Source organism: Oenanthe melanoleuca, chromosome 9, assembly GCF_029582105.1.
Source record: "Oenanthe melanoleuca isolate GR-GAL-2019-014 chromosome 9, OMel1.0, whole genome shotgun sequence".
NCBI lineage: Eukaryota > Metazoa > Chordata > Aves > Passeriformes > Muscicapidae > Oenanthe > Oenanthe melanoleuca.
This window is the reverse complement of record NC_079343.1, coordinates 11,620,602-11,633,751: the sequence shown is the minus strand read 5'-3', so window position 1 is coordinate 11,633,751 and position 13,150 is coordinate 11,620,602. Positions and strand designations below refer to the sequence as shown.

At 42.2% G+C, this 13,150-nt stretch overlaps 1 protein-coding gene across 4 annotated transcripts; it reads left to right on the top strand.

Moving 5' to 3' along the window:
* Positions 1-527: 527 nt before the first annotated feature.
* LOC130256921 (phospholipid scramblase 1-like) lies at positions 528-12,453 on the top strand. Of its 4 annotated transcripts, none has more exons than XM_056499081.1 (11): positions 528-746; positions 2,748-2,857; positions 3,578-3,609; positions 4,222-4,290; positions 5,832-5,989; positions 6,941-6,983; positions 8,098-8,318; positions 9,045-9,206; positions 10,273-10,434; positions 11,382-11,914; positions 12,111-12,453. In XM_056499081.1, exons 3-10 carry the CDS (start codon positions 3,603-3,605, stop codon positions 11,412-11,414), a joined length of 855 nt encoding a protein of 284 aa, XP_056355056.1. In that variant the 5' UTR covers positions 528-746; positions 2,748-2,857; positions 3,578-3,602; the 3' UTR covers positions 11,415-11,914; positions 12,111-12,453. The 4 variants fall into 4 exon arrangements, with proteins under 4 accessions (XP_056355056.1, XP_056355055.1, XP_056355057.1 ...); XM_056499080.1 differs by lacking the exon at positions 528-746 and adding an exon at positions 2,537-2,639; XM_056499082.1 differs by lacking the exons at positions 528-746; positions 4,222-4,290 and adding an exon at positions 2,553-2,639.
* Positions 12,454-13,150: the final 697 nt, after the last annotated feature.

Sequence of the window (13,150 nt, the reverse complement as noted above, 5' to 3'; positions counted from 1 at the left end):
AATCCCCAGTCTTGGGTTTCATGCATGCACCAATTACTGTGATCAGATTTGTGTGGTTTACATGAAATGCAGTTTCCTTTGGAGAGGCATACCTGGACACCAGCAGCTCCAGTCTGACGTACATGAATGCACAGAAAGGGGTGCAGAAGATGGATTCACCAGAGCTGTTCATCAGGGCGGGACCCAACTCACTCCAAGTCCTTTGTTTCCCAAACAATTCAGCATTGTACGTTCTTGTTCCTGTAACCATGAAGTCCACATAAATATATTTTTCCTCCTGAGGTCCTGCCTTATAAGCAAGGTAAAATTGTTCCAAATACATTTGTTCTCCTTTCAGGGTGGACACAGAACTTGGCGTTGTCACCTGTATGTAACCTGATGTCCTCTGACTAAAAGGCAGAAATTAATCAATCAATCAATTAATTAATTAATTTTAAAAGGACTGAATGGGCATTGATGCTGATAGAAAAGGAAAAAGCAAATGTCACGGAGAGCAAGGCTGCAGAAATGTCGGCGTTTCTTGGCAGGGCTGGCAGCAGTTTCCTGCCCGGAGCCCTGCCCTGCCCTGCGCTGGCTCCCCGCCCCGCAGCGAGGGGAGGGACCGGGACACACCGGGACAGCCGGGACACACCGGGACAACCGGGACACACCGGGACAGCCGGGACACCCGGGACAGCCGGAATACACCGGGACAACCGGGACAACCGGGGAGGGATCGCTGCACTCGCTTCCAGCCGCTCAGTCAGGTGTGCGGGGCTGTGCTCACGGGGATGGGGATGTCAGCGGGGATGATGATGCTCAGCAGGATTGGGGATGGTCAGAGGGGATGGGGATGCTCAGCGGGGATTGGGGATGGTCAGCAGGGGTGGGGATGGTCAGCGGGGATTGGGGATGGTCAGCGAGGATGGGGGTGCTCAGCAGGGATTGGGGATGGTCAACGGGGATGATGATGCTCAGCCGGAATTGGGGATGGTCAGAGGGGATGGGGATGGTCAGCAGGGGTGGGGATGGTCAGAGGGGATGGCGATGCTCAGCGGGGATGGTCAGAGGAGATGGCGATGCTCAAGGGGGTGACGATGCTCAGCGAGGATGGGGGTGCTCAGCGGGGATTCGGGATGGTCAGCGAGGATGGGGGTGCTCAGCAGGGATTGGGGATGGTCAGCGGGGATGATGATGCTCAGCAGGGATTGGGGATGGTCAGCGGGGATGATGATGCTCAGCAGGGCCTGACGGGGAGAACGCCGCTCGCTCTGTGCCTGGTGGGTCGGGTTAATTTCGGGCGCATCCCTTCAGCGGAGTAACAGATTGCAGACCCGCCCTGAGGGCAGGTGTGCTGCCCCCAGGTCTCAGGAGAAAAGTCAGTGTAAGGGGAGAGGGTACCCTACTGCATCACAACAAAAAATAATATTAATTCCTCCTCTGACTAATATTTTGTTAACATTGGACAGAAATAATTCTGAAGCAGAGATTAATCTAAATTTTATTAGATCCACTAGATGATTTTTAAGCAGACTGTTTCTCCAGTGGTCAAGGTTAAAATCCAGGGACTGAGCAGTCTAATATAATGCAAAAAAAAAAAAGCACAAAAGGTGAACTATGCATGCCTCCTGGCTGTTTGGCTTCCTGTTTCTCGAATATTACAACTTGGAAATCTTGGAAATAGCCTGGCTTGTTGTTTATATGGTACAAAGCATGTTTGTGCTTGGGAGTTTACATTAACATACTCTTTGCAGCGTTCTAGTGAGCTGGATAAGAAATTAAACTATGTGTCCTACTGGATAAGAAATGCTTATCATTATGGTATTCTGTTTTTCTGATAAAGAGCAGAAGCCATGTAGTTAATGTAGTTATGTCTGAATGACTTGCAGCATATCTAGTGACATGTGTCAGGCTAAGGGATGTGTAGCTGTGTTATGTAGTTCTGAAAACGAGAAAGTGACTGAAAAGGAACTTGGACATTCATAAAAATGTGACTATCTTGGGATAAAATCAGAGTTGAGCTTTATAAAATACTTAATTGCTTTCTACTGTAGAGCATATCAACCTTTTCTAAATCCTAGATTGTGCAGCGGCTTGTGTGTGTGGTTGTAGGGACAATGAAAGATTCTGGACGACTACAAAGCCTTTCTTTTAAATAAATCATGTGATTCTGTCTCTACTCTCCCTTTACCAAAGGGTTTAGTTGTAATTCTCAGTATTTCACTGAAGTTCATGTAGCTGGCACATCTCACAATATAAACTGATCTTTTGCTAGTTTAAATAATTATTCTATGATTTGTGATATTCCTGCATTCATACAATTCATACTACATTCCAATCTACCCTATTAACCAACCCAGTTAAAGGGAGTGTAACCGGACAGTGGTTTTATTAGTAGAGCTAGTAAAGTAGAAGAAAAAGTGTATTTAAAAAGGAATATTTTACAAGAAACTGAAGCAGCTGCTCTGAAATAGGATGTTCTCTAGGATTTGGAGAGTGAGCTGGGTCCACAACATTCCAGAAGAGTCAGGCATCACCCTGGGAGATCTTTTATTCAGGAAGTAAAAACAGGGAGGAATTGCTTTCGGTTTCATTTCTCAGCCTCGTACATCTTCATTGAACTGAAGCAGCAAGGATAATCAGACAGAAAAAATATATTGGTAGTTTATTTTGAACTGGATTATTTTTAAAGAACAACTAGGTTTATTTTTTATTTTAAAGCTTTCAGACCTATTAGAAAGGGGTGCCTGTACCATTCTTTTTTACAGTTCCACGTTTGGACCTCCTGAGTGTTTTGGATCTGTTTGTAATAGCCTTTGCTGCTGTTGTCTTGCTTCACTCATTACCCCAGAGAAAGAAATAACTCTCAAGGTTATCAGTAAGTGGGGATTTTTTTTGTGTGTTTTAGTTTTGGGGATTTTTTGTGTGTGCTTTTAGTGGTTTTATTTTATTATTGTTTTGTTTTGTTTTGTTTTGTTTTGGGTTAGGTTGTGGGGGGTTTTTTTGTTTTGTTTCTTTGTTTGTTTGGGGTTTTTTTTGTGTGGGCTATATTGTTTGGCTGTTTTTTTAGGTTCTTTTTTTTATTCCTCTTGGCAACCACCCTTTGTTATCCTGTGGAGGCAAGTACTGGATATGTGATGTTTATTACTACCACTAGGGATGTGGAACAGGTTAAAGAACTGAGTAGGTGGCAGCATGGCTGCTCCAAGGTTTCTCTGAGCAGGTTTTGTGATCAACATCAATACACTGAACCAGCTGCCCTTAAATTACTGCAGTAAATTGTTCATAGGAATTACAGGATGTTTCTGAATGGCTGCACAGGGAAGTCTTGCACATCCCAATGCTTTTCTGAGTTGAGGATGATTTCAGGATCCTCAAAGCATGACTGCAGGCATAGGAAACTCAGACTTATGTAATAGTGGAGACATAGCTTAGAAGGAAGCTGAGATATTTATTTATTTTTGCTTGTATTTTTAATTTCACTTTCCCATACAGTTTAGAGAAGCAAATATCTTTTATCAATAATAGAGAATTCTGAGTTGCTCTTGTGTGAAATTATATATTTAAAAAATCATGAGACAAAAATGTTCTTTTGCAGAACAACTACAAGCAGATCTACAACAATGCAAGGTGAGTAAAATATAACCAAAATGTCAACTTTTACCAACATCAAAGACAGAACATTCAAGCCATATTAGCTTAGCTATTAGCTTACCTTCTAATGATATGAAATATGGATGAATGTTTTAACCTGAGGAGGCATTAGTATAGTCTGAACTTGAAGAAGCAGGGTTTTACACAGAGGGAAATGGCTCACTGCCATGTTCTGTACTGGAGGGCAGCCTGCCAGTTCCTGGCAATGCTTTGAATTCAAGCCCCTTTCTAAATATCAATGAACAAAAACATCTTTGCTGCAGACAGATCTGACTGCTTGAGCAGGGCTTGCATTAGGTGATCTCAGGAGGTCCCTTCCCAGTGAAACAATTCTGTGATTCTGTGACATCTTCATGGCATCCTGTGCAGTACCTGTCTTTCTTCTGTCTTTAGGGACCAGAACTCCATTAAGTTTTATTGATGCACACGTTGTCCATAAATATGATCTTGATGTATATTTTTGCTATACAGAAAACAGCTGCCTAGATTTTGTGCTGTGTGTGCTCTGGAAAAGGAGTCAGTGCTGGGGATCTTTCACCCAGGGTAGGAGGAAATTATCCATACTCAGCATATTTTCCATTTTTCCAGGACCTCAACCTGCCACAGCACCTGGAATGCCCTATGGCCCCCCTCAGCAGGTCCCTGGGGCTTACCAAGGTGGGTGGCTTGGTTACAGACCAGTGAGACTGCTGGGAAGCAAGCATGGGGAATATGGGGTTGTGCAAGGGAGATCATCTCCAATTTACTCTTCTGCTGTTGATTCTATAGAGTTTCTTTTAATTTCTGTTTTGCCCAGAAGTGATTTCTTTCCTTTGTGGTTCTACATGTTAGTGTGTGCTGAGCAGTACCAACAGTGGTAGGAGATAAAAACATCAGGTGTTCTCAGTGGTCATTGTGGGGAGTTTGCTAGGGAGGCTCACCAGGTGTTACTGATTGCAATGAATGTGCAGTAGGTTTTTACTGAGAATATATTTTTAAATTATCATGTTACTTCAGTACTTAACTTTATTTTTCTCTAGAAATATAGAAATGAAAAAAGAGTTGCTTTCCTCTTGCAGTTCTGCATGTGTTCAGTTCCTGTTTCACACTCTGTTGCTGTACTTTGCAGTTGGTTTTACTTACACTTTCCCTTACTTGCTCCTCTCCTCTTCTGTCTCATTTTCTGCTCCACTTCAAAATGCAGCACTCCTGAACAGCTTCTCTCATTCTGGCAATGATTTCTTTCTGAAGAACCAATCACAATAAATATCTAACAATCAGGCTCAGAGCACAAGTCAGAGGTAAAAAGCAAAATGTTTGGCCTAAGTTACTGTACTGTTAAAGCTTGTGCATCCTGGGACAAGGCACTCTGAGGTCTCTAAGTGCACTTGGCTGTAGCAGGGAGCAAGCACTCAGTGCTTGTGCCATGGGGGTGGCAGGAGCATTGCTCTTTTCAGTAACTGTATGTGCACACACTTGCCCACAGTAGCAGCAGGTAGATGGTGTGCATAGCCTGTGCTCAGACATAAAAGTGATTTTCAGTTCCCAAAGGGAGGATTCTGCTTTGGGGTGGGTGATGTGGCCACCTATGAGTTTTGAGCCACTGTTTACATCACCTGAGGTTCTGGCCTGCTTGTGGCCACAGCCTGATCTTTCACGTGCACTGGTCCATGGGTTGCAATGCAGTGTGAAATTTGGTGCTGAGCTGGTGTGGGCTGAAGGTCTGAGAGTTATCTGGTTTGAAAACTGTAGATGAACTTTGCTATAAGGACATTTCTTTTCACAAAAATAGAAGATATAGTTCCAGGAAAACCTTGTCTTAAAATTCCTCATTTGCTCAACAGGCAGCATGTAAATGCCAATGCTTTTTGTGTAATTTAAAGTATTCTTTCTTCTCTACTTATAAAAACCTTCATTTATTTATTTCTGCTTTTTTATTTGACTGTTTCTATGTGAATGAATGAAACTTCTTCTGTATTCAACAATGATGCAATTTTTAGATTTATTTTGTTTGGTTTTGTGTGAGGCATCAGAATCTCCCACAGCAGTGTAACTCCCTGCAGGAGAGTTATTGTATTCAAAACTAAAATATGTGAGGTATAAGGATCTGCATAGTTCCAAACAGTGAATAAATTACTCTTTTGAAGATGGATGGGGCAATTCTTTTCCAACATTTAGCTTTCATAACCATATCTCTCCTATCATGCCAAATGTCACAGGTGCAGGGAACTATGGATTCCAGGCACAGCCCATGGGATTCCCAGGTGGATTTGGTGTTCCACCTGTCCAGAACCAGCCCAACATGAATGGGGCAATCTGGATGCCTATTCCTCCTTCTATTCCCAACTGCCCTCCTGGACTGGAGTACCTCACACAGGTACCTGCACCCTTCCTCCTTCCCCAGACATGAGGCATTCTGCTCTGGGAAGCAGCCTGCATCATGAAATAGCTAAATAAAGCATCTGGCTATGTGCAGCTGAGTGGGTTGCTGCTTGTGGGCTTCTAAGCAAAGCCTTTTGTAATATCAGAATGCAGAGATGCCTGTTAGAGATATAGCTCTTGTTCATGGAGTGCCTTCCTGCCAAGGTGGGTGCTAAAGGCTGAGGGACACAGGGCTGCCATTCATCCTTCCCATTTCTAAAGTTTGGGAGATGTTATGTCCTTTGGAAAGGTGTGTAAAATAAATACCTATAATATGGGCAGCTCTAGCACATTAGAAACACTTAATTTTCTACATTATGCTTTCTTCACACCTCTTAATATTGTTAATAGAGCTGCCAGTCAGACTTCACAGCACAGAGAATGTTAATAGCAAAATAAGAATTGTTTCCACATTGCTGAATATGTCTTTGTACTGTAAAATACAGTTCATCTCAGCACTGGAAAGATTAATACTGATGTACTGTTGCCAGTTTTGCAAAGTGCTAAAAAAAAAAAGAAAAAGCAAAGAAACCAGCACTGGTGAGGAGAGGCTGATTTTACCCTGAATTTTCCTTAGAGCTGATCAGTAGCTGAGCTTCTGCTCTAGAATATCCCCATTTCCTGCTTTTGTCTGCCCGGAGTCTCTGGGACGTGATGTCAGAGCTCTGAGTCCTGAAAGGAGCAGAGGTGTGTCAGCCCTGAGTGCCTGTAGCCAGTTTGGGATCAGTCCAGTGCTCTGGAGAGAGCTGTTTCCATAGCTCAGCTGGGAGGCAATCTGCCTCTACACACTGCACTGATCCATACCTTTTTATTCTAAAATGAAACACCTGAGGTTCTTAAAATGGTAGATTTTCTTAGTTGCAACTTGTTAACTGTTTATTTTGTTTCATTTTTCAACCATGAACAGATTGACCAGATATTAATTCAACAGCAACTTGAGCTTCTTGAGAGTAAGTACAAAATATTTTAAACTAATAATTCCAAGAACAGTAAAGTTTAGGCTTTTTTTGACTCTATGCTTTTATGGTAGTTACCACCTTTGCCTTTCTTTATTACCTATCTCAATTCCTGCAGGAGTCCTGAAGAATTGGAAGAAAGGAAGAAGAAAATAGGAGGAAAGAGATTTTCAGCAGGTTCTAGATCTCAAAAGATGCACAGGAATGTAACTGAATAATCTTAGTTATAGATGCTATAGTTGATATATAGCTAGTTGTAGATGAAGTCACACATTTCCAATGTTACTTGTTAACAATGATTTCTACTTTCCTCTCTTCCTTACTTTAAGATCTTGTTTTCTGTCCTGTCCTATCCCACCTAATTCCATGTACTGGGATGTGGCTTTGATCCCATTTACAGGCAATCCTGCTGTTTTAGCAAACTGAATGGCTTTCCTTCTGCTCCCCTCATTCTGTGCTTCAAGAATATCCAAGTTGTATTATCAGTGCCTTTGAGATAGAAGGAATAAAATGGACCATACATCCCAGCTGGCCCTTAATGTTGCTGCTGCATTTTTCTTTCTGGTTTTTTCTTAAATTTAAAAGACTGCTTTCATTTGTTATAGAAATTACTTTAAAATTCTGTCCTGGCTCTTGTTGCTTTTGATGTGTGCTGCTGTAAATCTTCATTGAGAGGGTTGTTTTGTTTTTTTTTTTTTTTTTTTCTTTCTTATTCTAAATGTATTTGTGCTCTTTTCAGGCTTCACCCCCAAATTCACACCTCTCTTTAGTTTTTGTCCATTCAATTCTCCCCTGAGAACCTTCCCTGCTGTGTTATTGGTAATGGTGGTGCCTGTTCAGGCAGCAGGTGCCTGTGGCTGGAGGGGGCACTGGGGACAGATGGCAATCTCTGTTTCTCTCCCCATGTCCTTGTTCACGGTGACTTCTTCCCTCTGAACTTCTCCATGAGCCTTTGCTCCTTGAGGGTCCTTTCCTGTCATTTTCCTTGGCCAAAGCTGCCTCTGACAGGCTTGAGCAAGGCTTGCCTTCCCAAGGAGCAGCTGCAGACTCAGCAGGGACTTCTGACACACACTCCTAAGGAATTTAGCTGTTTTTTCCCATTTTCCAGTTGTGACTGGCTTTGAAACGAGCAACAAATACGAGCTGAGGAACGCAGTGGGGCAGAGGGTGTACTTTGCAGCAGAGGACACTGACTGCCTCAGCAGGAATTTCTGTGGCTCCGCTCGGCCCTTCGCGCTGCGGGTCATCGACAACCTGGGCCGGGAGGTGATAGCGCTGCACAGGCCCCTGCGCTGCTCCTCCTGCTGCTGCCCCTGCTGCCTGCAGGAGGTGGGTGCCTCTCCTGCCTCTCCCGGGCGGTGCCAGCTCGTCTTGGATCGGCACAGGAGGGAAATGGGTCAGGGATTGCCGGTTAGAGATCTGCGGGATTTGTGCCTGGGGTTCTTGGTCTGGGGAGAAGCAAGTGTGCTGCAGCACTTGGACTCATGGCCAGTGCTGATTGTGGTGACTGAACTTGTGGCTGGTGCTCGAATCTGCACTGGGGATGGACTTGGAATGGAAGAGAAAGGCAAGCCTTTCATAAAGTAACAGCTGGAATTTCCATTTCACAGCTCTGAAAGCTAGAGCGACATTCAACACAGGGGTCATGAGTTTTTTTAATATTAACATAATTCTGGAATGGCCCAACTTGTGAAACTCTAAATCTAACCTACTCAGAGCTCCTGCTGAGGCATTTGTAGTACCTGCAGCCTTTAATGCCTTCACTGAATGTTTTTGGAATATTCAGTACCTTTCTTTCACTGGACTTTGGTCTTTATATTGTAGATGCATAGTTTGTGTGCTCCAGAGCCTGAGGAGTCTCTTACTCTTTTCTTGAAGGCAAAAACTGAGTAAGAGGTCTGCAATCTGAGTGGTCTTCTGAAAACACTCACAGAAAAATGCTTTGTAAGGCCAGATTGTTGTGGAAACATATGTTGTTTCTCATGGTGTGGGTTTTGTCTCATTAGCAAATGGAAGCACGCTCACTCATGTGGATGTTTTCTCTTCCCTCTGAAGCTGGAAGTCCAGGCACCTCCAGGAACAACAGTTGGTTATGTTGTCCAGAACTGGCATGCCTGCCTGCCAAAGTTTACCATTCAAGATGAGAAAAGAACAGATATTCTGAAAATTATTGGCCCATGTATTGTGTGCCGGTGTTGTCAGGATGTTAATTTTGAGGTATGCAATGTAAAAACTGCTTGCATGTATCTGTTTTAAATAGTAGTTTGATATTAGTTTGTTGCTTGACCTATCAAATTAACTATAGTATATATTTAAGTATATATTAACTGTAGTAATATAAAGTAATTGCTACACCATCTTTTAATGCTGATATAATCAAAGAACTTGTCTAGATTCCTAAATTACTCTAGACAAACCAGACAAACTTCCAGAAATGATGTGTTAAAGCCACTCATCAGTGATCACTGGGAATTCCCTGTGGCTGCACACAAATCACTTAATTAAAATATTTAGCAGCAAAATTTTTTTGAATCTGTTATGTCAGGCTTGAAGAAAAATATAGTCAGCTGTATCAAGTATTTATTAAAATTACTTCCTTCAACCACTTATTTAATCATCTAATAATCATGCAATGAGCTAGTAAGTTAAGATAATTTAGACCTGAAATATGGAGTTGAATGACTGAAGAGTTACAACTTTCCTTTTAATATAATATTGATTAATGCAACGTTGTTTTTTGTGGACATTAAGTAAAAGACATATGAGGCTACAGTTTAATGTTTAAAATGATGTTGCAAATATTTACTGCGGCAAATTTTTATCTTTTTTTTTTGAAACTAGTCTTTCACATGACCCAGAAGGCTGGATCTAACTTTAGAAAATGCAGTGTTGCCAGAGGGCTAATGTCTCCTTTTGAACAGAAGAATGTAATTTGTTTAATTTTCACTTGAGCAGCTCCTAATGCATGGCAGGAGAAACTAATTCACTGTCTTGGCTAAAAGACACCACTTCCAGCAGAGTGTGTGCATGTGGTTGCTGCATCCCAGCACCATCAAGGAATTGAACTTCCCAGACAGATCCAGAATCAAATTCATGGCTCTAATTCTATAGACCAACTTTCTGATAGTCTGATTGCCTTTTGGTACAAACCCTTCCATTCAATAACTGTGTTACTTGAGGTAACAGTCTGAAGCTTTTAAATGGATCTATTCCAAAATGGATTTGGGAATATTATGAATCACAGGTGTAATGATGCTTTTTTAAATGTTATGTTAAACTACAGGTGAAGTCTGTGGATGAGACTTGTGCTGTTGGGAGGATTTCTAAGAAGTGGACTGGTTTTGTGCAGGAAGCTTTTACAGATACAGATACCTTTGGAATCTCATTTCCAATGGACCTTGATGTGAAAATGAAAGCTGTCATGATTGGTGCCTGCTTCCTTATTGTAAGTCTGTCATTCACTAGTACATGAACACAAACCAACCTTTTCACCCCCATGTTTAAATTGTGATGGTAAAGGAACCACTTTTGAGCTCCTTCAAGTGGGAAAGAGCTTGTGAACTTCTGTGTGTAAAACTGACCACAAAAGGCAACACAGAATTATTTTAGACAATAAGCTTGTCCTAGACTACATGAAGTGCTAGTTGTATTTAAGAAGAGTTTCATATTTGGTGGGACTGAAAACTCAGACTCATTAGCAAAGGAAAGCAAGTTTATGGATGGTGAAACCAGAGAAATACAGGTTAGCAGTAGCCAAGAGACCCATCCAAAGCTGAGCAGCCCACTGGTGGACATGCTCCTGTTTCACCTAACAGGACAGTTCTGCATCAAATACCAATACAGAACACGCACTGCTTCTGTGCTGGCTGGGCTGCTGAGGGCAGGAAAGGGGCATGTGAAGCACCTTGAATTTGGAAAGGTCTCACCAACCTCTGATTGCCCTGTGCACAGCAAGGTTTTGTTCAGCTGTGTGTGTTCCTGTGCTACCAAGTGCATCAAGTGCAGTGTCAGTGAGTGTGAGCAACCTGGGCTTCCAGGCACAGAAATGGGGTCCCCATCAGTAACCTAAAGACAGCATTATTGTGGTGGACTCCAGTCTGAGGTAAAATGAGAGGGAATCAGCCAGGTTGAACAAAGTCAGGGTGGAAATCTGAGTAAAGGAAGTATAGCTTTGCCTAGTGAAAAATTAAAAGTTCCCATGTTGGTCTTTCCCCATCTTCCTGTCTCTGTGGATGTCCCATTCTGGGAGACCCAGGTGGTGAGGGCATGGCAAATGTGCCCCACCTCCTTCTCACCCTTTCAGGTTTCCTAGAGGAAGGTGTACAGGGGATCTCAGAACTAAGAACCACATTTAAGAATTATTTGTTTTGTTTGCTTTTTTTATCCCTTTAGGACTTCATGTTTTTTGAGAATAATGGTAATTAAGGATCTGTGAGCAGGAGTTTGGGAGTGAAATCTAAATGTTCTCTATGGAAGGAAGAAGAACATGGATCTCCCAACTTTCCAACGAATTGCAGAGCTCCAGGAAGAATATGAGAAATGTACATGTTATAGTTACATTTCTATAATCTAAAAGCTTTATGTTTTTTTTAATTATTTTTTTCTAATCTGGTGAAATAATTTGTAGTATTCAAAAAAGGACTCTTAATCTCTACAGATCAATAATATGATTTAGAGAAGTATATATCAACCTTTTTTTCTTTTCAAAGAACTCTGTAATTTTAAAGTAATTAATTATAGTAGTTATTTATAACTACTATAATAATGCTTTGATTCCCAAAGAAGAAGAATACTTCTATATTCAATAATAATAATAACCTAAGCCTAATAAGGAGACACTGATATTTTCCTGGGTATTCTTCGGTAGTTTTGCCTTGGTGTTCACATTCTGTTGTCTCCATCTTCCTATCACACACATCAAATATGTACATTCAGAGCAAAGTAATGCACTTGAACAGAGCTATCTGAAATCAGTGTAGAATTTTATTACTCTGGTATACTGGGTCTGTCTGAGCTGGAGCTCATTCCCCAGCAGTGCTCACAGAGCTGTGCTTTGCTCTGGGAGCTGGTAACTCAGCAGGGCTTTGGCTGCAGATGAGCAGTGCTGGCCCAGCAGCAGAGCTGCATCTCCAGCATCCCCACTTTGGGGGTGGGCAAGGCTGGGGGGGAAAGGTCCTGGGAGGGGACACAGCCAGGCCAGGTGGCACAAACAGGCCAAAGGAATATTCCATGCCAAATGACATCAGCTCGAGTGTGAAAGACAAGAAAAGGAGGAGGAAGGCACTGCATTCATTTTTTACAGTGCTTGCCCTGCCAAGCAATCACTTCCATGCTGAAGCCCTAATTCCCAGGAAGTGGCTGGGCATTGGAAAGTACAAAATAAATTTTTTCTATATTTTTTTTTACTCTTGGTTTGTACACACACAAATGTTTGCTTTTGTTTTAATAAACTGCCTTATCTTAACCTACAAGGTGTATTGTGTCTTACCCCCCTGTCCCTCTGGGAAGGGGAGGCATAGGGTGGCTTGGTGGGCACCTGGCAGCCAGCTGAGGTCAGCCCACCACATCTGGTGATGAATGTGCTGTCAAATATGACTGCTCCTGAGCATGACCTAATTTTCTTGTTTGGGTTGTTTTGAAACTTAAGGCTTGCATGTTCACCAGTGGAAGTGTAGGGGTGGCAGGAAATAAAACTGTCTGTACCTGCTTCTGTTTAATAATCCTTAAGTAATTGCTTTGTGCAGGAGTGTGACCTGAGGCAAGGAAAAACTGGTTAGTTACTTCTCAGTTTCTCCAGCCCTCTTTGCTCCTCGTTTAGTCCATGGTTTTCACAGATTGTGAGTCTGTTTGTTTTGAGGCACAGAGTGAACAGAACAAGTGTTATGTGTAAACATACACAGTTTTACTTCAAAACCAGACACATTAGACAGCAGGTTAATTTCATAGCATTTATAGCTTTATTTAAATAATTTAAATATTTTATTCAAATGTCCAAGCAATGGATAAGTTGCAATTTCTCACCCCAGCACACAACCACATGCACAGAATGGTTCTTGGGATCCAGCTATGGGAAGAAGTCCTTGCCAATTGCATCCTAGTCCTGCTGAAGAGTCCTTTTGTTCAGTATTTTAAATGTATTGGTTGCTTCTGGCCAGTCAAAA

Coding starts and splice junctions, on each gene's coding strand:
- LOC130256921 (XM_056499078.1), top strand. CDS start 3,564: ATGTTCTTTTGCAGAACAACTACAAGCAGATCTACAACAATGCAAG. Junction 4,291..5,831: donor GGTCCCTGGGGCTTACCAAG/GTGGGTGGCTTG, acceptor CAAATGTCACAG/GTGCAGGGAACTATGGATTC. Junction 6,984..8,097: donor GCAACTTGAGCTTCTTGAGA/GTAAGTACAAAA, acceptor CCCATTTTCCAG/TTGTGACTGGCTTTGAAACG.